The sequence below is a fragment of the Artemia franciscana genome, chromosome 2 (genome assembly GCF_032884065.1).
Source record: "Artemia franciscana chromosome 2, ASM3288406v1, whole genome shotgun sequence".
NCBI lineage: Eukaryota > Metazoa > Arthropoda > Branchiopoda > Anostraca > Artemiidae > Artemia > Artemia franciscana.
Window position 1 is genome coordinate 26,065,589 of NC_088864.1, and position 13,222 is coordinate 26,078,810.

The 13,222-nt window shown below is 34.5% G+C and overlaps 1 protein-coding gene across 1 annotated transcript in view; it reads right to left on the reverse strand.

The window, feature by feature from the left end:
- Positions 1-2,764: 2,764 nt before the first annotated feature.
- LOC136039343 (vitellogenin-1-like) overlaps positions 2,765-13,222 on the reverse strand; it is a 105,088-nt gene continuing 94,630 nt past the window's right edge. Inside the window, exons 17-19 of the mRNA XM_065722993.1 lie at positions 10,615-10,710; positions 3,860-4,062; positions 2,765-3,119 (exon numbers count right to left, since the gene is read on the reverse strand). Of these exons, the coding sequence (XP_065579065.1) occupies positions 2,889-3,119; positions 3,860-4,062; positions 10,615-10,710 (530 nt within the window). The 3' untranslated portion in view covers positions 2,765-2,888. The remainder of the gene's footprint in view (positions 3,120-3,859; positions 4,063-10,614; positions 10,711-13,222) is intronic.

The window sequence follows — 13,222 nt, forward strand, 5'->3', positions numbered from 1 at the left end:
TATTTTTTTTTTTTCAACCCTGAGGAATAGCCTTTGATCATCTGATTACTGATTGTGTTATTCTTTGTCTCTCACGGAAGAGGGACTTGTAAGCAAGAATGGGTTGCTAGAGGAGGTTCATGAGGGGCTACAAATTTGTGCAAATTGGTGCACATCTCTGGTATTTGATCCTGAAAAGTTACGGATAGCTTTATAATACCAACTAGATTATATAAGATAATGTTCCAAGTTTCCATCCGTCACGATGTCTACGATTGAAAAGGATAAAGTTCAACTGGCTGCAAACTCAATTTAGTCCCTTTTTCCGATATTCTTTTGCTGTTGTTTTTTCAACGCTGAAGAATTTGATCATGTGATTACTGATTGTGTTCTTCTTTGAATATGCCGTTTTGAAAGCTTTGATAGTTTTGACAACTTCAGCATTTAACCGATAGCGAAGAAACAAAACCAAAGTGTTGCTCTCGCAACACTTTAATCGGCAAAGCCGAACAAAGGTTGCCGCAACACTTCACGTTGCCCAGGCAACGTAGGTCTAGTTTAAATCTGGTTTTTTTCTCTTTAAACCTTTCTCCCTTCTCAAACGGCCCTCCATATTAATCCAGAACCTTAAAATAATTTATTGTTCTTATATAAAACCCTGTGTTGAATATGCTTGCCCTGTCTGGCATCCTGGGTTGACGAAACACCATTGTTCGAAAATTGAAAGCATCCAAAAAAGAGCAATAAGAATTATACTGGGGACGTCCTATACTACATACGATGAAGCTTTATCCAGACTTGAACTTACTAATTGGAATCACGACGTCACATCCTTATCATGAACTTTGGTCACAAGTGCCTTAGTTCTGACTATCATCGACGTCTTCTTCCCCCCTTCAAAGAAAATCCCCCAATTCTTCGTAATACAGGACTTAATGCTCGTAGAGCTCCAAATACACAGCTTGACTTGCGTCCCCAAATGTTGACCATGAGGTATAAAAACTCTTTTGTTCCTTATTTTGTTTCGCATTTTAATAATTGATTTAACTTTTTAATAATGTTTATCCCTTAACATATGTTTTATCATTGTAACTGTTCTGACGTGCTTATGCTAGCTTGTGCGCTATTTTAGCCAATAAATCAATTTCTATTCTAAGAGTTATCTTTGATGATGGTAAAGTACCTTATATTTCCCTTCTTCGGAAAGCCAATTTGGTTACCCTTGACGAAATTAGAACCGAGATTTCCTTGTGTTCTGCAAATATTACTCTATATAGACCCAAAAAAAATTGACTCTTCCCTAGACATCTCCCTAAAATAGACACCGCCTCTTTCCTTCTGTATCAACATAAACCCCCATTTTTATCCCTATGAAATTTTCCACACGAAGAGTAGAAGAACTTTTCTTCCCATTATGATCGAAAAGTGAAATAAGTGAATCACCTCCCACCCTTTGATTTTCAACTATTGAATGATTATATCCATTATTTTCCTTTTAGCTTTTTTTAACAATTTACTGGATAATGTCTATTTTTGTTAATTTTTGTAAACTTTTGTCGGCTACATTTAATATTTTTATCTTTATATTGATCATTTCATGTGCGACACATTTTTTTTGACAAATTTTTAAATTGTTTTTCATTGTTTCTTTGGTGTTTTTTATTCAACATAAAAACCAAACTTGGGTTTCTTAGAACTTGTGAACCTCTTGTGAAAATAGAATATATTTATCCTGAAGCGTAATTTATTTAGTAAAAAAGGAAAATGCGGAATGGATTTGGTCTACTTACCAGCAAGAATGTCTTACATTGAGAATGACTTCTTTGTGAGCCTTCGTGACATAGTAATTGTTCTATGAATTGACAAACCAGAAGAATTGAATCTTATTTTATAAACCACGTAAAATTTATAATATTGAGCTATAAAGTAAGCTTAGTTATGTCCCCATTCATTTTTGCTTTACCCAAACTTCAACATCACGTTACATATTCCTGGAGCTACTCCATAAAGGGGTGGAAAATATCCAGCCCAACCCCATATAGATTGTCAGAATCAAGGCCTATCAGACCAATATGCAGAATCATCTGATAGTTTGGCACCGGTAACAGATGGCGTTAATTTACTTTTGAAGAGCACAAACTATTGCCATAAAAATGCTTCAATATATTTTTTGTAAAAATTCCACCAAACTAAACAGCTTAGGCCGTACAAACCGGAAAACAATTAACAAACAGTTATTCATACAAAAAAGATTAATTATCATTAGGAATTTGAATTTAGCGTCATCTTTTCTTAGGCTATTTTGAGTTTAACTGTTTCTAGAAAAGGGCGATTACATCAAGGGAAATGGTGTTTGTGGTTAGTATTTTAGAGGATAAATATGTTGATAATGTTAGATTCCACTAATTGTTAGAAAGACATAAGACTTGGAAATTTAGCTCAATGCTAGGAACGTAACCGATCAATAGATTCAGTAAGTATAAACACAGAAGCTAGACATCAGACACGTAAAGACAGAATACTTTCCCATTGATATACCCCTCATGTAGAGTAAGGGTAGCGTTTTAAAAAAGAGGGAAAGTCCATATTTTTCCGAAGAAATGGAATATACGTTAGCTTATTAATTTTAAAAAGTTTTATTGTCATGCTGCAATTAATGAAAGTTGAAAACAAATTCTGCGGCTAAAATAAAAGAATGTTTGTCCCCTAAGAAAACAAAACTAGAGTCACCAAATTCAGAGTAATTTTATCCTTGAGTACAAGACAACACTGCAATTTTAATGAATCAAACAAGGCATCGCTGTTATTTATTCATCCAATCAAAAGTAAAAGTAATTGACGCCATTGCTATGTAATATTGCGAGAAAGATAAAATAATGCATGATGAAACTGTTATGAGAATTAAAACACTAACACCTGTCACTTCCAGTTATATTCTCGTACACGAAGGAGCTGAAGTCTGATCTGGCTGCTGTCCCTGTGCTGACATCAATGTCACTGCTGTACTTAAGAAAATATTTTTCATTATTCCAGTTACCACATGCTGTTAACGAAAATGACCCAGTTTCGTCGTCACTGTTTTTTTCCAAATGGAAATTAGACAACCAATCAAATACGACACCTTTGTTTACAAAATTCACCTGGAATAAAAGAGAAACACAAGTCAGAACCTTATATTACACTGGAAAGGCAACTTTCTGTGCATCATTAAATGTGTAAAATAGACAAAAAGTACTGATATTGGTGACGCGGATAAGATAAAGTACAGTAAGCATTGAAAAATGGTCGTATTTACCTTTCTAAAAGAAAATATAAAATTAAGGACAATTTCCCACTTTCCAATTTCCTCGCAAGGAGTAATACGTTTCCCCTCTCCAGAGAAATAGCCTCTGAGCACGTTTTGCAAAATTTTCAACCGATTCTACAATAAAAATAAAGAGCATTTTGCTACAAAAGTCCTGAATGTAAGGTTATTCGATAGGTAAGGAATCCCTGAGGAGGCAGACATGGCACAATTAAATCAGTTCGAAATTCGCCAAAAAAACTTCATTCATAAGACTTTTAGCGATATTAGTTTTAATTGAGGGTCTCGGTTGAGAGTGCAAAGACAATTGGCGAGAACTGTGTAATTAACCCCAGCGGAGTTTCTTTTTCAAGCGTCTCCGACAGGAACATGCGGCTGCGTTTTTCAATGGGACGATGACTCTCCTTGAAATATCTATAAAAACAGTGACAAAACGGCAAATTATTCAAAACGATTAGAAATGTCGGACCAAATCCATAGAATTGTAAGGGAGGGCAGATACAGAAATCACGAGTACGTACACGATCTAAAAAAAAATCAACATATCCTAGATAGTAATCAGCATTAGATAATTACCTTAAAACTATTGTCTGCCTCTTTCCTTAGGGATATATTTATTTCTAAGCTTGGGAGAAGCTTGTCAGTTTCAATGGTCAATGAAGTAAAGCAAGATTGACGTCTTGGAAAATACCAAAAGTAGTGGTGCAAGTGCTCTAAGTAGATCAAGTAACGTCCAAAAATATCGCCAGCATCATTTGAAGAACCTGGACTTTGCAGGTCTAAAAAAAAGAAATAAAAAAGAAGAAAACCACAGCAATGAAGTATATCTACTTTTTGTTTTTATTATCAATATTTTTTCTATATTTTTCAAAACTAATAACTGCGTTTATGCACCTCCAATGCATTACAAACGAAAAAAAAAAAAAAATCAAGATCTTCACTAAGTCTATTGAGCCTTAAAATTTGAGGACTTAAAAATTAAAATGTTAAACTTTTTGAATTCTGCACCATTCCATAATAGGGAACTCCTTCCACAATGACATGAAAATTAAAAAAATTCACACAAACTGCTTTATTTCGCTTCATAATTCCTCTATTTACCTTGAATTAACTTTAAAAAAAAACATGTTTTTCAGAGGAAGTAAAGAACAAAATTGAAAAAAAAAAAAAATTATTAGTTCAGAGTCTATCTAATAAATATCGATAAAACTAGTGTAAAGAAAGCAACTGGTAATATTTCTCTGTGTTTGTAGGATTATATAATACTAGTGCTTTACTGAAAGGAAAAAAAAACAAGTATAAAAAACAAGAACATAGATTTAGGAGTCAAAACTGAGCACATAGCCTCAAAACAACAAACTAATTTATAATGCTTTTCATAGTCTTACACGACCTGTAACATCAGTAACTTTCAGTTTACTGTTAAAATTACCCTAAAAACGTATGCACAAAAAAATATTATCTTCAGAAGTCATTAAACAGCATACAAAGATAATGGTTGGATTTATCTGGTAACATCCTGGTCTCACCTAGTACTAGTCGAAATGAAGAACAAATAAACCTCAATATGAACTATGGAAAACCGGTTGTTTCACACAACGGAAAATTTTAAGTTAAGATACAAATTCTAAAGCGAGTCTACTAATACTATTAAGACTTATTCACTTCGAACTTGTCTGCAAAATAATCATAAATTATCCTTTTCAAATCCAAACGACAGTCAATCCTTGGACTGAGCTCATTGTGCAGAAGTGATGCCAAATAAACAAAAAAAAAAAAAAAATAAGCAACAATCCTAAAATACTTTATTTTTATACTGTTAAATTTGTCCTTAAATGGTTTACTTTTACTATACCAAAAACTATTATACTTTTTTGTGTTTTCAGTAAAGCACAATATGCTATTATATACTAAGAAATAATATTTAAGATTTTCTTTATCGGGCACCGATTTCCTTGGCGTAGCTATTTTGCTAAGGAAGATTTTCAAGGTTTTCAAAACATTTGCAAAATTTTCGTATCTCTAATTTATTTCACTGAACACCCTCCCCCTCTAATCACCAAAAAACCTTAGACATGCAGATGTAGAATAGACATAAACGAAAAAAAGTTGGAATGCAACCTGACAGCTAAAAGAATTTGATAATTCTTTTCTATAAAAGAAAAATAATTTCTTTTCTATAAAAGAAATTTACAAATAATTTAATCCTGTCTATTGAATAGTAAAAGTAAGTAAATAATTTGAATAAGTAAATATAATAATAACAAATCCTGCTTTTAATATACAGCTTTGAGTGTTACCAGAACCACATGACTACACTTTTTCAACCCCTAAGTGGCAAGGTGTTGAAACTAGGGACATAATTTACTATGGGGAAGAGGGGGAAACTGCACCCCTTAGGCCTCAGTTACCACTCAGACCTCAGTTTGAGCCAACCCCCGCTGAAATTTTGTTTCTCTACAAATCTTGTTAAAACAAAGATATACCTGCACAATTCAAACATTTACCGAAACGGGTCAGTTTTCTTTAGTACATCTTTACCTGTTTATTACTAAATGGCTCTTTTTCAGTTTTCTCTATTATTTTCACTTGATTTGGAAAAACTGGCTCCAACTTTGCCCCACCCCCAATATTTTGAAAAAATTATATCACTCGTTGGGGTACAGATTTAGTGATCTACTAAGATTATAGTTGCAAACTATGAACTGGATGACCTCTATTCCCTTTTGAATCAAAATGCTCGACAAGTTTAAAAATATATGCATCCCATTTATGAAATAGTCAATTATCTGAAAAATAATCATATAGAAGGGGGCAAAACCGTGATTGAAAAAAATACTCAAGCAGGAATCGAACGCTTGACACTCTGATTTGAAGTCCAACGCTCTACTAAAAAACCACGGCTTTAGTAATCTAATTTAATCTATTGTTATTTGTAGGACCATAATTGCGTAGCTTATTAAGGGCGCTTGCAAAGAAACAAACCTGAGATGTTCTTGAAAACATCCAGTTAAGGGTTTTGGACAATACTTATTAGAGTGATACCATTTTATACTTGTAAGCTTTTTCACTTAATAAGTGACACCAAAAGTGTTGTTTTTAGTGCTATATCACACTTACGGATCATAGAATTGATACAAAATCACGTAGATATCATCAATAGCTTTCAAATGAGCCATTAAACATCACTCTAAAAAGTTCTGGTACCTTACTAGCCCCTGCTTTTCCACTTCAGACATGGCACCAAATGGGTGATTTTAGTGCCATTTAGAGATTTTAGATGTTGGAATTTACAAAAAGAACGTAGAAATGAGCAAAATCTTTTATATGAGCTATTAAGAATTTGTCTAAAATGTTCTGGTTGCCCGCTAGGCCCACCCCTTGAGAAACGGCAAAAAAAATGTAACTTTTAGTGACATACGGCACTTGCAGATGGTGAAATTTATAAAAAGTACGTACATATGAGAAATAGCTATTGAATGAGCTATTAATTATCTCTTTATGATCTTTTGGTAAACCTCTAGCCCTGGAAAAAGAAAAGGGGGACAGATCCGCGCTACCCATACAAAACCGGACTTTCCTTATTGTTCAAGGTGGGGGGACTTCCCTGTAATTTTCCTGAATAAGGTTTTCGACTATGCTTATTCCAATGGTACACTTTTCATTTTGATGTGACGCCATTCACACCATTCACGCCAAATCGCCATATATTTGTTTTCACAATAAACTTTTACTTTTAATACGGGCTGAAATAATAGCTACCATTCCTGAATCACTGTCAAATAAGAATTTTTTTCACAAGGCCGTTTTTTAACGCGTTTTAAAACTTTTGGTTACTATGGGCTGTAGTTCACCCTTTACTAGGTTGCAGGTACTGCTACAACCATGGTTTCCTTATTCCCAATTTACTCAATCACACCTAAAATTAAATCAAATCCAAAACCTTCTCATCTTATATAATAATATACTTAACAATTAGATGAAGGCTCACATTTCCGTTTTAAAAAGTGTTAATTCAATAATCTTCACACAGCTCTTTTTAACTGGTCAAAAATTCAAAACAAAATCCACTACAAAATATAAATAATTCAAAACCCTTTTCAACTTTAAAACACAAGTAGTCTAAGAGACTTGAGGTACATCATCTCATAGGTAGCCAATACTGATGCGCTAGAAAGTAGGAAGTAATTCCTCATTCTGAAAGCTTTGTCCTTATTCTTTCTTTCAGCCTATATATAAATTCTACATAAGATTGGATACTAAAAAAGGCTGTCCACTTTACGCAAAAACTTCGAAAGCTTTTATGACGCTACTACTGAGAATTTGGAATGTGTCAGACCTTAGGATCACCAGAGATCATGTTTACATTTAAATGTAGCTTTCCAAGTTATATTAGTGACTTTCTTTTATAAGTATATCCAAACCTGAGGATATTTCACTTCTTACGCCACCAATTGCCAAGGTGACGAAAAAAAGGAGAAGGCGCAGCCACCTTCCCTCTGCTTTTGTGCAAAAGTAAACTCGGGCGACTATGTTCGTAGTAAATAATGGCTTTCAATTCGGCAAATCTATTTTGAATCCCCCCTCCACAGGAAGGGCTACCTTATCAAAGGCGTTTCTGTTGTCCAAACTCAAAACAAATTCCCTTCAAAACAAATTTTTGTGAAATCCAGCTTCACTTTACAAAGTATATAAAAAGAGATATACAGTGATTTCGTTGAAGGTAAAAATTGATACAGTAGAACTGATAATGATGTATGGTGTGGCTCACTCAAAACTTGTCTTTTACAAGAAGTAATTTAATATTACACTGCCGAGGCTTTTGGTGATGTTAATACAGTTCATCTTAAAAGAAGCGTTCAAAACCAAGGCTACCTCCTTTATTTATTCGTTTGTTTGTAAATATGTGTTTTGAAACTAATGCGATAGTAATAATACCAGGGTTAGGACTTTCGAGGCCGTTTAATGGTAAGAAAGGAGTAAGGCCGGGGAACGCCTTGTCGCCTAACTTTTGAGTCTTTTATTAATAATATGATTGGATTTTCAGAAAACAGATGGGCTCCAACAGTGAATTTGGTAATAAAAACTTCAAAAACTCAGTTTTGTTGTTCCCGGATGGCACTGCTCTAGTAGCAAATTCGACACATGATTTACAGAGGCTACTAGCTCTAACAGAAGATTATCTAAAGATGAAGAACCTTCAGGAAAATGTTCAGAAGTCAAATGTGAGTAGTATGGGGTTAGGCACTACTGAGTGTAGGCCTGAGGTTCTAAAGATTGCATATACTACAGACGATACGCCTCATAAGCATATTAAAGACGGTACACCTCATTAGCGTATTACAGAGGGTACACTTCATTAGCATATTACAGACGGTGCACCTCATTTGCATATTACTGAGGGTGTATATTGCCTATATTCCAACAGGCACATAATATGTATGTTTAAACGGTGATATAATTTCCATATAGCCTTTAGGCCCTAGCAACCAGCCGTAGCGACCAGATCGAATATAAGGCTGGATTTTAAATTTATTTTAGGCTAGTAAGAAAGTAAAATTTAGAGAGAGAACAATTCGAATATATCTTTTTCATCAAGTCTTTCTTTGACAAGACATACTATCAAAAACGAGAGGTTTTTTTTAACACTATTGGAAGGTGATAGTTGAGCTGGCAGCAGAAATTATACAAAGACAAGAGTAACAAACGTAGGTATAGAAATTACAAGAGGATGTCGACTAAGCCCTGACTGGGATGACATGTTTGCGAGATATATGGTATTATTGAATAGGTTCAAATCGGAGGAATAGTTATGTTTTGCAGCAAAACTTTATATAATGCATATACATAGAGTTTTTGCTGCCTTAAATGCAATAGTGAAATAAATTGAGAATAATAACCTGAATCATTATGTGAAAAAAGAGTGGTGTTTCTAAATCGAAAATGTTTTTTCTCTTGTTAGATATTTTTAGTAGGCTACTGCTCCTCTCTCTAAACAAAAAATTATACGAAATCTTGTGATTTTGTAAAAATGCCTGAATCTATACGATCAATTTCAAAAGTAATCATTGAAAATTAAATATTATCTGAACAAATGCTTGACGATATCATGAAAGATGAATCTCCAACTTTAAATTATTGTATGATTCTTATGGTTCTTGGCGCGAACACACTTACTCAATTTATTAAAATACTAATCGAAACAAAGCAGAATGTTATTGTGGATTTGCTTTTGAATACTACCTTAGAAATTCTAGATGATTTAATACTCTATCCAAATGATTTTTCATAAGAACAATAATTAAATCGACAGTTTAGAATATCCTGGGTTCTTTCAAAATTTTCAAACACAAATTCTTTTGTACGGAATAAAGGTAAAGGACGAACGGATATGCTTAGAAATTGGGAGAATGAGATTAAAATTGTCTTACGAAGTCTAATGATCCAAAAATGAAGTGAGGAGCTAAGGAAATCAGAAACGTTAAAATTGTATAAGTATGTTAAGGTAGTTAATGGGCAGGAGTTCCACCTGAAGCTGAATTTACCATTTAGATATCTTAATCTCTGGATACAACTCAGGACTAATTGCCTTCCAATTAGTCCAAGATTTAAAAGGTTCTCAAAAGAAATGCAAAAGTTCTGCAAAAGAGACAGGTATAATTGCCAGCTTTGTAAAAATGAGAAGGAGGATTTGGTGTATTTCCTGAGCTAGTGCCAAGGGCTCTCTACGATAAAGGAGAATATATTCGGGTGCACTGATTTAATACTTACAGATTTCTTAAAAATTACACCGACAAATTTTACCTTTAGAATAGCGAGGTATCTGGAAATCATGTTTTTTAAAAGAAATCCGTTTATTATGTAAATGTATTGTTTCATTTAAGTGCTTTCACTGTGATAAGAATTTGGAAGAGTAGACATTGCTTATGTACGTTTGTACTATTTGTGCTTTTTTGTGTATTTGACTGATTTAAAGTACACTCTATGCTATTCAATAGCGGCAATCAGACAGCTTTGACGTTTCTGGAACCAAGAAAGAGAGAGAAAGATAGAGAGAGAGAGAGAGAGGGGGAGAGAGAGAGAGAGAGAATGAGAAAGCAAAAAGTTCCACATGATTACAGGCGATAAGAGCTATTTGTAGGCTTTTTAGTGTTCGGGGACAATGTCAGCCCCATCCCCTAAAAACGTAAGCCCCTCTATCTTCCATAAAACATGTCTAATTGGCACGCCAATAGATTCTGCAGTAGGGACAGGTTTACTCCCTTAACTTTTCCCCTAGCTACGTAATAGTATGTGATCAGAACAATAATAATAATACAAAAATGCTTTACCTGAAATTTCATCAAAGATATCCGAAATCAAGCACCCATCACTACGCAGGATACCATTAAATCCTTGATAACCCTCAAAAGATTGCTCTGATTGTTCTGAAAAAAAGAACTAAAATTAAGCCTGTCAGCTAAGCTTAAGAAAATACATTTTTTTATTTGTTTACGAAAAAATTAGAAAGTAAGATTTACAACGAAACGTCTGTTCCAACAACTATTTAAGTCAGTGTTCTTTAGGTAAAGCCTCCGCGTTAATAAGTTGCACAATGAATGAAAGAGAATTTCAATGGAAAAGAAACGAATAAGATGTATTTAAATGAGATCTGGAATGATCTGGAAATGGGGGAAAAAACGTATGAAAAGGTAGAAATGAAGAAAGTGCCTCGTTGAAATCAAAACTAATGTAATTAAGACGCTAATTAGCTTAAGAGTCTCTTACCAAGAACTGTTCTATATTTGTATTTATTCTTTAGAATTTAAGGAACTTATATTTATATAAACATACTTATTTCTAACGATGTTCAATAATTTCGTGATTTTATTCTCTTTGAGTAATGTTGTTTTTTTTACTTCTGCTGTTTTTTAATTGTTAATTTCGCTCTACACTAGTCTTTCTGTTTTGTGCTAAGAATACATTTGGGTTTATACAGGCATGTTATTCATGCAGTTTACTATTCAAAACTTCCATTTTTAATTGTTTCTTTTTCTTTCTGAATTCCTGATTTTCTTTCTGAAACTGTTTTTGTCAAAGTTCTGCAAGTTGCCTCTGGATATTTTGTTTATCTGGTACATAGATCTATTTTGCCGTTCTTTCTTCAAAGATAATTTTCACGCTCTTGGACTTGAAAAAGGACCAGAAATAATTTTTATTTCAAAAGAACTCTTGTGCATTTGGAAAAAAGTTTCCCTGTTTTCTTGATTTTATTCGAAGCTTAAAATTCTTTAGTCGACGAAGATGCTCCTTACGAACATTAATGAGGCCTATAAATGCTTATTTTTTTAAACATAAGATGGTGCATAGAGCTGATATTATGAGACACCGTGGGAGCAGTAGAAGGGGCATTCTTCAAACCAGTGTTGGAGGGGTGGTTTTCTTCTGATCTCCCTCCACGCGTTAAGATGCCTCCAGCAAAAGTCAAAGCCCCTTCAAAGGGTGAACTTTAGATCATCAAAGCTAACGCCTATTGCTGACTCTAGGTGGGAGCATGGGTCATGCTAAACCTGGAAACTTTCGCGACAGTGGTAGATTTCTGGGGATCGACGCTTGACCCTTCGTCCCTAGGTAGCATAACAGATCTGCCAGAGCACCTCAACGAGGTGAAGGGGCGTAAACATTGCTAAGCTTCGTGCCGAGCAAGGTGATGGCTGACGCGCTACAGGGTGACCTTAACGAGTGGTACCCCTTGAGGAAATTATAGCCTAGTAAATTTGCAACGGATTTTGATTAATTGATAATTCTTCGGTGTTTAGTTTGTTTTGTTGGGCGTTTTCGGGCTGAAAACCTCTTCCTAGCTAATTTATCTACTATAGGTTGCCTCCCTGTAGTAGTATAATATTTTAGGCCTGAAAATATAAAGAATCCAAGGAATAGCCTTGAGATTGTCTTTGCAGGCTTTCGACTTTTGTTGATAGAAGAGTATGGCAAAGAGCAGTGCTAGTTTGATGAAAACCATGTTGTGATTAAGATGGGCCCAGTTTTGCACATAACCTCCATTCAACAGGAGGCCCTAGGGTTCCTGCTGTCCGGCTCTAAGACGGCTTAGGCACTTCTGTTTAGACTTGAGAAGATGTGTTAGTCCTCGCCCAGCGCTTGTTCTGAGACCACTGCTTTTTCTAATGCCATCATCATTTCAATGATTGAAAGAATATGAAAATTGCAACTTGGAATGTTATAGATTGCTGCAATTTCGAAGGTAAAACAATCTAGTTGCAACCAGTACAGTATTTAGTCATGAAATGGCCCATAAGCTAATACAATAATTAATTATGTTATTGTAAACCTAAGACTGCCAGAATCGATTCAATATCGTGGGGTATATAGGAATGCTGATATTAAAAGTAAAGATCACCATCTAATAGCGTCTAGGGTTACTCAAAAGCTGAGATTTAGGAAGGGTAACTACCTTCTGGGAAGCTATGACGTTGGTAGACTCCAGGATCAGAATCTGAGAAAAACTTTCCAGAAACTCCGGGATCAGAATCCGAAAAAAACTTTCCAGGAACAGTTGAAAACTGTACTGTAGAGTTTAAAATTTGACAATGTAGAAGATGGTTAGAAAAACTTTGGTTAGTCACCAAAAACTGATGGTTAGTCACTGATAGTTTATGATAACTTTCTTAGGGAAGAAAATTAGGAATGCAGCTAGGAATATTAGTGAAAATGCTTTATTGTTAATAGAGAAAAGAGAGGCTTGTACACGAATTATTTGAGTGATAGGTCAGACGGAAATAAGAGGAATGTAAATAACGTGGAGAAAGCATGAAAATACGAATTAAGGAGGTGTGAAGGGGAGGCCATAGATAAAATTGCTGAAGATCTGGAAGATGCAGCCAAACGGCATAATAGTAAAATACTGTAATGGCATGTTAAAAAGTTGAGAGGGAATAGTCA